The sequence below is a fragment of the Cutaneotrichosporon cavernicola genome (assembly GCF_030864355.1).
Source record: "Cutaneotrichosporon cavernicola HIS019 DNA, chromosome: 1".
In the NCBI taxonomy this organism is placed as follows: Eukaryota; Fungi; Basidiomycota; class Tremellomycetes; order Trichosporonales; family Trichosporonaceae; genus Cutaneotrichosporon; species Cutaneotrichosporon cavernicola.
This window is the reverse complement of record NC_083393.1, coordinates 3,494,132-3,506,852: the sequence shown is the minus strand read 5'-3', so window position 1 is coordinate 3,506,852 and position 12,721 is coordinate 3,494,132. Positions and strand designations below refer to the sequence as shown.

Sequence of the window (12,721 nt, the reverse complement as noted above, 5' to 3'; positions counted from 1 at the left end):
CGTTGAATGAACAGCGCTCAATGTGAATGGTGGGCTGGGCGCGCAGCCGAGCGCGAAACGAAGCATTCTGTGTGTCTTTAGGGTTTGGCCGACGTAGTCGGACATGTGCTGCTGATGTTGTGAGACAGTCGAGCTTGATATCGGGCGGAGCTGGTTGGAGAGGTGCACGAGGAGGGGGAATCACCCTCGTAACGAGGGGCGCCATGTTGACAGTGCCTGTCTCGAAACGAGCCAGTCACCCTGGGAATGAGTGTTTACCCGCCCACTCCGTTCTATTCACAATTAATGCTGCCTCTCACGCTCACACTCCACCCACGCAAGACACACAAGACAGAGAGATACCAATGCATGTTGGGTGGGGGAGACGACGCAGCCGAACCAGAGAGGACCCACACAGTCACCAGGCTCTCGTTACGCTGCAGGCACAAGCCTCGTTCCGCGGCGGACACGAGTGGCGGCAGATTGCGACGCTCTTAGTTTGTGTCAGACCAAGGCGCGTCGCCTGGCCGGACCCAATTCTATCTCTCGATTCTATTCTGTGTGACGCCGTACTAGCGCTCTAGCCCATGTCACTAGCCGCGCTCGCCGTGACGCAGACTGCTGCAGCCCTGACGCCACCGCGGGCCACCGCGGGGAGTTGGAGCACTCGTATCGTGCCAACTCGCGATATATAACTACCCCCCCTGCACGCTGACCACCTCCTCCCCAACTATTGGATCTTCTCTCACCAGCTCACCACTCATCCACTCCAATCGACCTGATATGATCCGCGCTCGCCTCGCTACCCAGGCCATCCGCCCTCTCTCGCGCGGCGTCACCACGTCGGCACCTCGTGCCCTCGCGACCCACGCGTCCGACAGCCACGTCGTCAAGGCCAAGGCATGGGAGAACCCTTTCCCGAACGACACCTTTGCTGTCGGTCCCAAGAACGGTTTCCTGCCCACCAAGGATCCCCTCGAGACCCTTCCACAAGAGTATGAGGCGATGGACACGCTCCTCGAGAACATGCGCCTCCAGAAGAAGGACGGCAAGCCCGGTCTCCTCATGACCGGCGAATTTGGCGCGGCGGTCGACCGCGACCTCCCCGAATACGACATCTCCAAAGTCACTGACGGCGAGCTCCTCTCTGGTGAGTATCTCTGGGTTTATGTCCCTAAACCCAGCGCTCCGCTGGCTCGGATCTTGGTGCTAATCGTCAGCGCTCTACCGCGACCTTACTTTTGTCGCTTCCGCTTACCTTCTCGAGCCATGCGACCTCCAGTACCGCAAGGACAAGACCTACGGTCTTGGCCGCCAGACCCTCCCCCGTAACATTGCCGTTCCCCTCCACCAGGCCGCTGAGAAGATTGGCCAGCGCCCGTTCATGGAGTATGCCCTCTCGTACGCTCTCTACAACTATCGCCGCAAGGACAAGTCCAAGGGCATCGACTATGACAACCTCGACCTCATCCGTGCCTTCTCGGGCTACCCCGACGAGTACGGTTTCATCCTCGTTCACGTCGCCATGGTCCGCCACTCTGGTGACCTCACCTCGGCCTCGCTCCGTGCCCTTGACTCGGCCGCAACCGGCGACCGCCCCGGTTTCGACAAGGCCATGACCGACCTCCTCGCCACGTACCAGAAGATCAACAACGTCATGGAGACCATGTGGGGCCGATCCAAGCCCGAGGGATACCTCTCCTACCGCACTTTTATCATGGGCACCAAGAACCAGCCCATGTTCCCCAACGGGGTCATGTACGAGGGCGTCTCGGACGAGCCGTTCAAGATGCGCGGCGAGTCGGGTGCCAACGACTCGATGGTTCCTCTCGGTGACAACCTCCTCGAGATCACCTCCAGGATGCCCAGCAACCCGCTCACCGAGGTCCTCCGCGACTTCCGTTCCTACCGCCCCCGCAACCACCAGGAGTTCCTCACCTATGTCCAGCAGCGTGCCAGCGCCGTCGGCATTCGCGACTTTGCTCTCAAGAACGCCAACTCTGCCGCCATGTACCTTGCCAACGTTGACCAGATCCGCGCCTTCCGCCACCGTCGTGAGTATAGAATTGACCGGTGCCGGGGGATTTCTCCGAAATCACCGACATCTATTCTCTCCGTCATTTCCTGCCGTTACTGACTTGACAGACTGGCTGTTCACCAAGGAGTACATCCTGAAACGTACAACGCACCCCGTCGCTACTGGCGGCTCGCCGATCGTCACCTGGCTCCCGAACCAGCTCGACGCTGTCCTCAAGCAGATGATCGAGACCGACTCGATGATCGACCGTGAGGCTCTCAAGCCCCAGTACCGCGCCATGGTTGAGGAGATCTCCCTCCGCGCCGAGGCTCAGCAGCGCGTGCTCACCCGCGAGGTCGCCAAGCTTTCGGCTGAGCGCGGACACCAGTCGGTCGGCGTCGACGCCGTCGAGCGTGACGGCGCTGCCGCCGGGGGGTACGCTGCGACTGCCTAATTTCAGAAGCACAGGAGAGAGATAGTCACGGTGAGGACGTACGAGGATTGCATAGTTTGGGTCTGCTCGTTTCCCTGATCGTCGACATTGTAGGCATAGTTGTGAATTTTATCAAGTGCATGATCCCAAGGGTGCTCTGGAATCGGTTTTCGGCAAGCTGCTCTGCGTGGGCTGGTATCGACAGAGCGCAGAGGATGCAGACGAGTTGCCAGGCTCTGCTCGGCTGACCGTGAGCAACAGCCTGATCGCCACGTTCCAATCGTTCATCAGCTGATGTCGAGGCGTTCAAAGGCGTTTCACAATGTCACCCGTGTTCCACTCAGAGCCGTGCCGAGAGCATGCCGCGCTCCCCGACACGTGCGGCACGTTGGGCTTCATCTCCTGTCGGCATGTTTGAATACCGGATGCGCCGAGTTTGGGGTCCCCACTCGCCACGGCTAACCGGCAACTAAGACATGTGCCCACTTGATTCAAAAGGCATCAACCCATCGATATCATCCCCACGCTTTCTCTTTCCTCTCAACACCGCACAACTATATCGCCCGCCATGACTGCCTCTTCAACTCTTCCCGCTACCTCCAAGGCTGCCGTCATCGTGGAGCCCTACAACATTGTCGTCAAGGACGTCCCCACCCCCCAGATCAAGGAGGACAACGATGCGATCATCAAGACCACCGCCTCGGGTCTTTGTGGTGGGTTTTATGGCAGGGGTTGTTGCCTCGCTTGGGAATGAATCCAGCTAAAGGTCTTGGCTCACACCAGGCTCCGACCTACACATCTACCGCGGCCACCAGCCGGGACCCTACAACTACGTGATCGGCCACGAGGTTGTCGGCACCATTGCGGCCGTCGGCCCCGGCGTCAACAAGTTCAAGGTCGGCGACAAGGTTGTTGCGCCGTTCGCGACTACCTGTGGTGAGTAAAGCTGTGAAGCGGAATGGTGCGCGTAGCAACGAGGGACACTCGACAACGAGCCCGGCCATGTCCGGTCCATAGCCGAGATGACCAAGCTGACCCCAGGTCGCTGCTTCTACTGCAAGCAAGGATACACTTCTCGCTGTAATGGCGGTGGACAGCTTCTCGGCTCCGCAGCCAACCCAGGCGCACAGGCCGAGTACGTCCGCATCCCCGAGGCCGAGGCGTCGCTCCACCACGCACCCGACGATATCCCCGAACAGCTCCTGCTTCTTATGGCCGACATCCTGCCCACCGGCTACAGTGCCGCCTACAACGCCCGCCACCTCCTCGATGACCACCAGGTCCAGCCTGTTGGAGCCTTTGAAGTCGGAGTTGTCAAGCAGCCTCCCGGCAAGCGCGGCGTTGCTGTCGTCATTGGATGTGGTCCTGTCGGACTGTGTGCCATCACCTCTGCGCTGAGTATGTTTGAAAAGGTGTTCGCAACAGACCTCGCCCCACACCGCCTCAAGCAGGCCGAAAAGCACGGCGCCATCGCCCTCCAGGGCGAAGAGCTCAAAAAGGCCGTTCTCGAGGCTACGAATGGACTTGGCGCCGATGCAGCCATCGAGGTTGTGGGACACCAGAGCGCCCTCGACACTGGTATCGATCTTCTCCGTCCTTGGGGCGTGCTCTCGAGCTGTGGTCTGCACACGCACGACGTGACCATCCCCGGTCTTACGCTTTATGGAAAGAAGTGAGTCTTTCTTTTAGTGAGAGTGAATGACAGCCGCTGACCCAAGCCTCCGCCTCCAGTTCGGCCGCTGCTCCGTGCCAACGTTCACGCCGGCTGCGCTCGAGATCCTCCGCCAGCACCAGGACCTCTTCTCCCACTTTATCGAGCACGAGGTTCCCCTCGAGAAGGCGCCAGAGTATTACAAGGAGTTTGAGCAGAACAAGATTGGCAAGACTGTGTTTGTGTTCTAGGCAATGACCAAAATGTAGCGCTTGTGTGATGTGATTTACGACTGAGGACTGCTCATTGATCCCAATGCCCCACGGTGGAGCTTGGCAACCACTTCCCACCAACATTGTCGTATCCAGAGTACATGATGACCCGCGTAGGCGCCAAGGTCGCAGCTTCCACGATCCCGATCCATCTCTCTTCTATTCCTACAACTCTATCCCTACAACTCTACCACTTACGCTCGACATCCTCCGCGAACCCAATGACGTCCGTGAACCGCACGACCTCGGAACCAGTGTCGAAGCTCCCCTCCCAAATACCAAAGCACTGGTCGGTCCGCGACCTGACGATCTTAGCGTCTGTCTTGGAGAACTTGTCGTAGAACGGGGTGAGGGTTGCGTTGAGCCCAGCACCATAGACACGCCACCGTTCAAGTGGTGCCGAGAGGTCGTACTCCCACTTGAGTTTCTCCGAGATCTTGTAAAGCCTTCCATTGAGCAGGAACGAGTTCTCCGTACTCCCTGTGCCGTCCGTCCACTTATCGCCGACCTGGAGTCCAACAGCGCGCCCATCCGTCGCCCGGCCGCACCCAGCCCCCCAATTCCACTGGATGGACGAAGGCCACCTCCCCCGCCCATGGTCCAGCACCGCCCAGCTCTCCCCCTCCAATTCCGTAGTGACCCCTCCAACAGTGACGGTGCCCGAGGCGGGGCGCGAAACGTCTTTGACAGTATACTGGAACAGGTCGTCGCTCCATGGCACCACCACCGCCAATCGCTCATGTCCCAGAGGCCGGGCAGCCAAGATATCGAATCCACCACCCTCGGCAGAAGCACGGATCCGCGTCCCTCCCTCAACCTGTTCGATGCACACCTCAACCCCACCACCCGAATACGTTGCCGGTCCAGATTCGACTTGCGCTGGAAGCGTTGCTGCCTGAGCCCCTTGGTCTCCCATCGCAGCGGCGCCCTTTGCCAAAACAGCCTCGTTTGTCGCCCGGTCGAAAATCCACACCTCGGCAGAGGACAGGAAGTCGAGACTTGCAATGGTACATGCGAGGATGTGGGTGGGCGTCATGACACACCAGTACTCCCATCGCTTGTTTGAGCCCCAGGACAGGTTGTCCTTCCGGTCGTGGATGCCGGACGTGTCGACGATTGGCTGGCGCGCCCACCCATGAGCGGCGCGGTTGAACTTGTTCTCCCTGGTGAGGGAGACGGGGGAGGTGAGCTCGTTCTCGCGCATTGTGTCGTTGAACAATCTGGGGTGAGGTGCTCGGGATATAAATGCCGTAGAGGCGATGTCGGCGATGGCCGGTTCCTTCACCTCCGGGGAGGAAAGTCACCGATATCACAAGCGAGGTGTATGATCCAACTGCAACTGAGATGTACACATAACGGACAATGGTCAAACCAAGGCCAACCGCGCCACGTCCCAGCCCCAGCTCATCGAGGCAGCGTGTGGTCTTTTGTGACGTCAAGGGGCCCTCAATACTGATCATAACCCCTAACACAGCGCGCCCCGTCTATATGAACTGGTACCAGCCGCAGTTCTGGAAAATGGCGCACATTGTTACCCAGTCCTGAGAAGCCCCATCAGCTCCCATTCACTCTCTTCACCATGCGCGAGGCAGCCGAACTGAGTGGTGATTTCTGGTGGACAGAGCCTCCGAGTCCAACGGAGCTCGCTCGTCACTTCACCCTCGGAGAAGCGACACAGGTAACCCTCGGAACCCGCATCGACCTCGGCCTGAACAGGGCTATGACCATGCCACTGCCAAAGAGACATGTCATATTTGACAATCAGCTGCAAAGACCAATCGCCTCTCCAAAAGGCATCCCTCTTCCTCTACAAGAATCACGGAGAGACACCGACCTCGACCTCGCAGCCGAGGCGGCGCTCTTCGCCTCCCCCATCCCAATGACCGGCGAACGACGCACAACAACCCTTCGCGAACGATGGGTGCGTCCTCCAGAATACGCTAATCTCAGAGCTGGTACATCTACTACGTGGGCAACTCGGGACTAGGTCCATTCAAATTCGCCCTGGCCGCATGGCTCAACCTGCTCCACCGCGCCGGGTGGGATCCCGAACTTGGTCGTGGCTCGAGTTGCAGCGACGGCGCGTGCCATCTCCACATGTTCGGAGCTGAGCGGAGTACCCATTCGATTGTGTTGATCACCAACGCGATCAGCTTTGGCCTGCAAGCCGCCGTCTTCCTCATACTGGGCAGTATGGCCGACTACGGGTCGTGGCGGCCACATATCGTGACTATCGCGACGGTGATTGGGTGGGGCGCCTGCTTTGGCTGGCTGGGGGTGATGTCGCCGCCGCGATGGCGCATCGGTACCATTCTTTATGTCGGGGGTATTATGGCGTACCACGTCGCCCTTACTTTCTGGACTGCTGCGTTTCTGGCGTTGGCCCGCGACCACCCCGAGATGCAAGACAACGAAAAGAGGCTGGCCTCAGGGGAGATCAGGTTAGCCCTTGCTCAACTACTACAGTACTCGGCCTGCGCTGACGGCAGCAAGGTCGAGTTTGAACACTGCGACATGTTGGCTCGCAACAACCTCGCTCACGTGTCGTTCGCCCTTTGCTCGGCTGGAGAACTCGTCGTCCTCGCCGTGCTCTGCGCAATCATCCTCGCCATTGCGCGCGGTGACCCCGAGAGCAATACACGTGCGCTCTCAATCGTATGCGCATACGCCGCTGGTGTATGGAGTAAGTCCGCTCGTAGCTGCACTAACTTGAGTGTTCTGTTCGATCCCGTGGTGTGAGTCGCTTCTGACGCAGCCTGACGCAGTCTTCTACGAACAGCATCGCCCCGGACAACAGCTCCCGCCTGGCACAACCTACCTGACCGCCGGCTTTCGGCAGGTTTACCATACCCTCAAGCAGTTTCATCGACTCAAACAAACATTCCTCTACCTCGTCGCCTACTTCTTCCTCGGTGAATGCCTCAACGCGACCGGTGCGCCTCCTCGTGGTAGATACTGATGCCGTGTTGTTGGTGGAGACGATTCAGGACGAGGTCGTAGACTTTGACACCCTCACGCTCAATTACCTCCTCCTGGACGGCATCGGAGCACAAGTAATAGGTATCTGCGTTTCGTGGCTCGTCCAACAGCGCTGGCTATTGCGAACCAAGGCCATGCTCCTCATCGTACGTCTTGTGGAATGAGCTGACGCAGAACGGCTTCTTCATTCTCCTCATCACGATATGGGGATGCATCGGCATCACCCAGCCGATCGGGTTCAAAAACACCTGGGAGTTCTGGTTGTATCAGGGTACGACTTTTGTGAGCTGGGTATCGCTAATGCAGGCTTTTACGGCGTGTTCGTCTCGCCCTTCCGTGCAGTTAGCCAGGCCATGATCTCTGAGGTCGTTCCGCGCGGCAAGGAGTTTTTATTCTTCTCCCTCTTCGCCATCGTCAGCCAAACTAGCGTAGTGGGGTTCGCCGTAGCTAGAGCCATCATCGACCGGTCGGGCAACACCAACTTGGCATTCACGTTCTTGCTTGCGCTTGGCTCGGTCGCCATGATTATCCTCTCCAGGGTCGATGTCGAGCAGTCCCACTACGAATGCAGGAAATACCTCGAGGACGAGGCGGTGCACGTGTACCACCTCCGGCACGGACAAGTCCACGAGGTCGCCGAGAAGCTTGCGGCGCGTGACGGAGTGGGATTGTGTAGCATCCGCGGGGACACCTTTGTAGTGTAGTGAGTAGTCATTAGTGAAAGCATCAGTGCATCAGATCAGTTGCGGTCCCACGTCACTGGTCCAAGGCTAGGCTGGGAACCTATTTGAACAAACCAAGAATCCTAGTATGCTAATCGAGAATTACAACCCAACATCAACCTCTCTCAGAGTTTCGCCTCCACGGCTCCCGCCTGGCCATCGGACCCCAGCGCCTTCTTCCTGGGACGCTTGAACGTCGTGTGCATCCCCGAACAGATGGCCAGTCCCGACTCCCACTCGTTCATCAGGCAGCGCGCTGTCGACAGCTGCCCGCCCATGCGGTCGATAACCGTTGTGACGCGCAGTCGGGTGCCACTGGTGTCAAATCCTCCTCTCCATATCGCTCTCCGCAATACTCACGCTGGCGCCGGGTTGTAATACGACATATCAATCGCGATCGACGGACCTCCCGGGTTCCAAGTCTTGGTACGCAGCCGACTAAAGCTCGTTCCCGTACACATATCAACGAGCCACGCCGCCGCCGCCCCATGCAACCCTCCACTCCCATTAACCCAGCCTGCCATCAGCCTCACCCGCAGCACGACTTACAAGGCTGCACGATGGCCTCATATACCGCCGTCCAACCCTCGACGTCCCGCCCACCCCTCGAGTTAATGGGTGGGATCGGCTCGGCCTCGATCGCGCGGACATGCGGCGCAAACATGTCGCCTGCGAACGGCATACGGAGCAGGATCTTGCGCGTGTGCGCCGTGTCCGCCTCGGTGGCGGGGATCATGCGCTTGCTCACGATACGACCCTCGGGCTTGGGTGGTGTCGCATCGAGCGCCGCCGTCTCGGGCGACATCTCCTCGCCGGAGAATCCTTTGTCGCTGGGCATTGTGAGTTAGTTGTTGAAATGAGAAAGACGAAGCGGTATTTGTATCGGGCTGTAGAAGGGCCGATGTGGGCTGTGAACTCCTGGATAGCCGGATGCCGATATGCGAAATAACCGGTGGGCCAAGGGTGTCTTACATACATGAAAGGATGCGACTGCCCCAGCTGCAATGTGCGCTGTTGCCATCTCCGTACTCACCAGGTTCCTACCTCTCACCTCGTTGTGGATCGCGGATTGGAATGTCTTGCTGCCGAACAAGCCCCACACCCCATCCAACAGTCCGAGATCGAAAAAGCAACTGTATCTGCCAGTGAAGACAGCTGGTCCTCGCCGCGATTCGAACGCGGGGCCACTCCCATAGCAAGACCCTAAGAGAGTATGATAACCACTACACCACGAAGACGTTGATCAACTTACGTCAGCATCTGCACGTCTGCCATGTCTTTCTGAACAACCACACCCAAGGACGCGCAGGACACGCTGAATCAACAGGGGTCCTACGGATGAATGGGTGATCGGTCATCATCAGTATTTAGCGCTGCCAGATGCGCCACAACTCATGGCGGAGAAGCCTGATTTACCCAGAGTCCAAGCGGATCCTACATCTAGGAGGGGAGCGTGGCGGTTCATACGCCTTCTAGCGACAATGGACACTGGCAACCATATTTACACCGCCACAACTGCTGATCACAGACTCGACAGGACAGTACCTTACACTTATTTGAAGCCATAGACACCTCAGAAATCTCGTTTCCTTATCTACGCTTCCGCGCACGGGCCATCAACATTCGCCTCGTTATATCAGTCGGTAGATTAAATGACTCTTATGCGGTATATATTCCGGTTGATCATTCGGTCGTGGGTTCGAGCCCCACACGAGGCTACTCCTTGCACCGGAGACATGGTTTTTGGCTTGAAGCGGTGGGATGAGGGATCCAGGTTTTCCTCCGCGCTTTAGGAGTAGGCCATCTTGTGCGCTTTGAGAACTTGCCAAGCGGCCTCATTGTCTCTTCCGTCGCCCTAAACTTGGCGAGGGACTTGGGAGTGTGAACAGTTAACATGGGCCTACAAATTGCGGTGTAATGTTTTCTTGGCCCTCATGTTTTGTTTCGTCTCTCCTTAAGTGATCAGCACCCATCATGTCAGTCAATCTCGCTCACAAAAGAAATCTGGTCAGAACATAACTGGCGTCTTGTACTCGTCCAATTCAGATCTCACTAGCGTGAGCCGCTTATCACTCTCTCACCTTCCGGAATTCACACTTCGACTCCTCTTCAGTGCATCCCGTTCCCTCGATCCGTACTAACAAGCCCCAGACGGGCTGAACCAATGCAGACGCCGAGCGCGGCCAAACGCCGTGTTGTGCCTGGGTTGCAGTTTATGGTTTGTCACAAGCCTTCGTCTCTGCTAATCGCTACACATCCCGCGCGGTCACACTGGACAGCCTTCTTCCGGGATTGGTCAATGTCTTGACACAGTTCGCCCCTCATCCTCTATGGATAGAGCGTGAAAGGGATGGGCTGGTGGACGGCGTGGCATTCTCCCATCCAGTAGTGGGCTTCAGTACCCCAACCATCTTGGCCGCGCCATTGTAACCCACTCGAGAGAGGCAGTTTCGGGGGTTTGTTTCGGCTCGTTCTCGTGTCGTAATCCCATAAATGAGCTTCCTGTACCATGTTCGAGATGCTGGCCTAAATATCTGCACATGTTCTGACTAAAAAGCTGATGTAAGATTCTCTGCAAGATATCCATTATCCACCGCGATCCTAGGGACAGGGGACGACGCTTAAGCTGAAGGTAATGCGGCCGCTTGGTGGACAAAGACGAGGGGATGCAGACCACGACAGGTGCAGTAACATGTGTCTCGTTCATCTCGTCTATAGCAGATCAGACGGTCGTGAAGCACCGCTGCCACAGCCGACGCGACGACGACTGGCATTCGCAACCCAGCATCCCGTCCATCTCCACACATGTATCACTTGTGGCATACTCCCCACACTTGGGCGTGCACTGTATGTGCAGTGTTGGCTGGCTGGGAACCGCGGTGATTCCGCTCCCTAGATCTATTTAGCCTTTCAGCACCAGTGGTGAATCCTACATCCGACCCTCGCCTACCTCGTCTCGATGAACTCGATTACCTCAACTTTTGCTCCATCCTACCCACATCTCACACATGCAAGCCGGCGTGAGCGTGAGCGATACGAGGCGTAGCGGAGCCGGACACTCACCGCTCGACCAAACCTGGTTCCCGCACATCCTCTCGCGCGTTGTCGAGCTCGCGCCACTCGACGCCCTCCTCGGCCTCCGATCGACATGCCGCCGCTTACGCGATAGCATCGACGAGCGGCTATTCGAACACGTCGTGCTCGTGACCGTCGCCCCGCGCTCAGCAGGTGCTAAGACGGGGGTAGGCTTTGTCCCACCCCATTCACCAGACCGCTTGCTCCCCTGCATCCCCAGTGCTCGCCAACTCACACGCCAAATAGAAGGGGGACGGACACAAAGTCCAACTCATGTGGCTTCGAACAGGCGTTTAATGGGCCACATCCGGATCCTCGACTCGGCCACCGCCAATGTCTACGACTTGCCGTCCTTATCCCTCCCCCTCGTGCGGCGATGTAACCCCTCAGCAGCCGGTTTACCTGCCCACATCATTGTACAGACCCTTTCCCTAAGCCCCACCGATGACGACGACGGCGTTTTCCGGGCATGGGATCGGTTCCGTCAACTCGCAGTCACCGTCACAGGCATGACACCGATTGGTGCGCCTGGCGCCCGCGCAGCCGGAGGCGGTGGTACTTTCGTGGCGCATCTCACCTATAACGGACCCCCGCGTCGCGGTATCGTATTCAACATTCGATCCAAGTTACGCGAACTTGTGGTCGTCCTCCCTTCGGTACCAGACGACGCAGAGGTCGGCGAGGTCGTGGAGGGCATGCGCGTCACCCTCATGATGGCGTTACCTTCCGTGGGCGGCGGGACGCGCATCACGCTCGTTGGCGTCGACCGTTTCGGTGGGCGGCACTTTGGCTTCCCGGACGCCGAGGACGAGCTGGAGGCCGTACGGAGGGCTCTCCTTGCACATTGCCGCCTCGAGGCCGACGACGAGCGGCTAGTGTGCCTCACGTATGAAGAGTGGGCTTCCGACGTCAGTCCTGAGATCAGTGCTCGGCCTCCACACATCCCAAACACTGTCATCGGCGAGACCGAAAGCACAGCTTAGATTTAACAAACATCCGCAAACCGCCTCTCAACCTCTGGTACACGAGTTGTGCTCTGGCCACACGAGATTAGCACGACAGCCGCCGCGGGCATGACGACGCCAGGACCTGCGGACGAACATCGGGGTTGACGGCACAACCTGCAACAAGTTGGAGACTCACTGGCGCGCTCCTGACATCATCCCCCTCCCTCCGCCTATCGCACCAGGCGAGGAATGAAAAGTACGCGACGGAGGATACGTTGGCCTGAATCGGCGTGCGCCCAAGCACGATCGCAAACTTGTCGGCGCTGGGTGGGCTGGCGCCGAACGCAGTCTGTAGGAACTGTGCTGAGAGCTCGCAGTGATGACATATGAAACGAGTGATTACACGAGGTCTAGGGCCAGAGCGGACTGACGCACTCCAGATGGCACGCAGCATTCCTCGGGCTATGGAATGTCACTCGCGATGCCAAGAACATGTGTCAACGTGCCACATGTCTTGCTCGCTCCAACGCAGCCACTCCGAATCGAACTGAGGCTAGAGATGTCGCAGCCACCAGAATCGAACTGAGGCTAGAGATGTCGCAGCCACCAGAATCGAACAGAGGGGAGAGATGTAGGATGTTGGTGT

At 58.2% G+C, this 12,721-nt stretch overlaps 6 protein-coding genes across 6 annotated transcripts; 4 read left to right on the top strand and 2 right to left on the bottom strand.

Moving 5' to 3' along the window:
• Positions 1 to 762: 762 nt before the first annotated feature.
• CcaverHIS019_0113040 (uncharacterized protein) lies at positions 763 to 2,450 on the top strand (the record flags this gene model as incomplete). The annotated part of the gene is made up of 3 exons (XM_060596906.1): positions 763 to 1,129; positions 1,200 to 2,033; positions 2,125 to 2,450. The coding sequence occupies 3 exons, from the start codon at positions 763 to 765 to the stop codon at positions 2,448 to 2,450; spliced, it is 1,527 nt and encodes a 508-aa protein (XP_060453852.1).
• Positions 2,451 to 2,997: 547 nt separating this feature from the next.
• On the top strand, positions 2,998 to 4,331 carry CcaverHIS019_0113030 (uncharacterized protein; the record flags this gene model as incomplete). The annotated part of the gene is made up of 4 exons (XM_060596905.1): positions 2,998 to 3,142; positions 3,213 to 3,365; positions 3,471 to 4,101; positions 4,148 to 4,331. 4 exons carry the CDS (start codon positions 2,998 to 3,000, stop codon positions 4,329 to 4,331), a joined length of 1,113 nt encoding a protein of 370 aa, XP_060453851.1.
• A 208-nt stretch (positions 4,332 to 4,539) lies between these two features.
• CcaverHIS019_0113020 (uncharacterized protein) lies at positions 4,540 to 5,556 on the bottom strand (the record flags this gene model as incomplete). Its single annotated transcript, XM_060596904.1, has 1 exon — positions 4,540 to 5,556. One exon carries the CDS (start codon positions 5,554 to 5,556, stop codon positions 4,540 to 4,542), a length of 1,017 nt encoding a protein of 338 aa, XP_060453850.1.
• Positions 5,557 to 5,931: 375 nt separating this feature from the next.
• Positions 5,932 to 8,035, top strand: CcaverHIS019_0113010 (uncharacterized protein; the record flags this gene model as incomplete). Its single annotated transcript, XM_060596903.1, has 7 exons — positions 5,932 to 6,273; positions 6,303 to 6,793; positions 6,842 to 7,035; positions 7,118 to 7,285; positions 7,353 to 7,477; positions 7,506 to 7,602; positions 7,638 to 8,035. The coding sequence occupies 7 exons, from the start codon at positions 5,932 to 5,934 to the stop codon at positions 8,033 to 8,035; spliced, it is 1,815 nt and encodes a 604-aa protein (XP_060453849.1).
• A 143-nt stretch (positions 8,036 to 8,178) lies between these two features.
• On the bottom strand, positions 8,179 to 8,891 carry CcaverHIS019_0113000 (uncharacterized protein; the record flags this gene model as incomplete). The annotated part of the gene is made up of 3 exons (XM_060596902.1): positions 8,179 to 8,368; positions 8,414 to 8,570; positions 8,603 to 8,891. 3 exons carry the CDS (start codon positions 8,889 to 8,891, stop codon positions 8,179 to 8,181), a joined length of 636 nt encoding a protein of 211 aa, XP_060453848.1.
• Positions 8,892 to 11,061: 2,170 nt separating this feature from the next.
• Positions 11,062 to 12,111, top strand: CcaverHIS019_0112990 (uncharacterized protein; the record flags this gene model as incomplete). The annotated part of the gene is made up of 1 exon (XM_060596899.1): positions 11,062 to 12,111. One exon carries the CDS (start codon positions 11,062 to 11,064, stop codon positions 12,109 to 12,111), a length of 1,050 nt encoding a protein of 349 aa, XP_060453847.1.
• Positions 12,112 to 12,721: the final 610 nt, after the last annotated feature.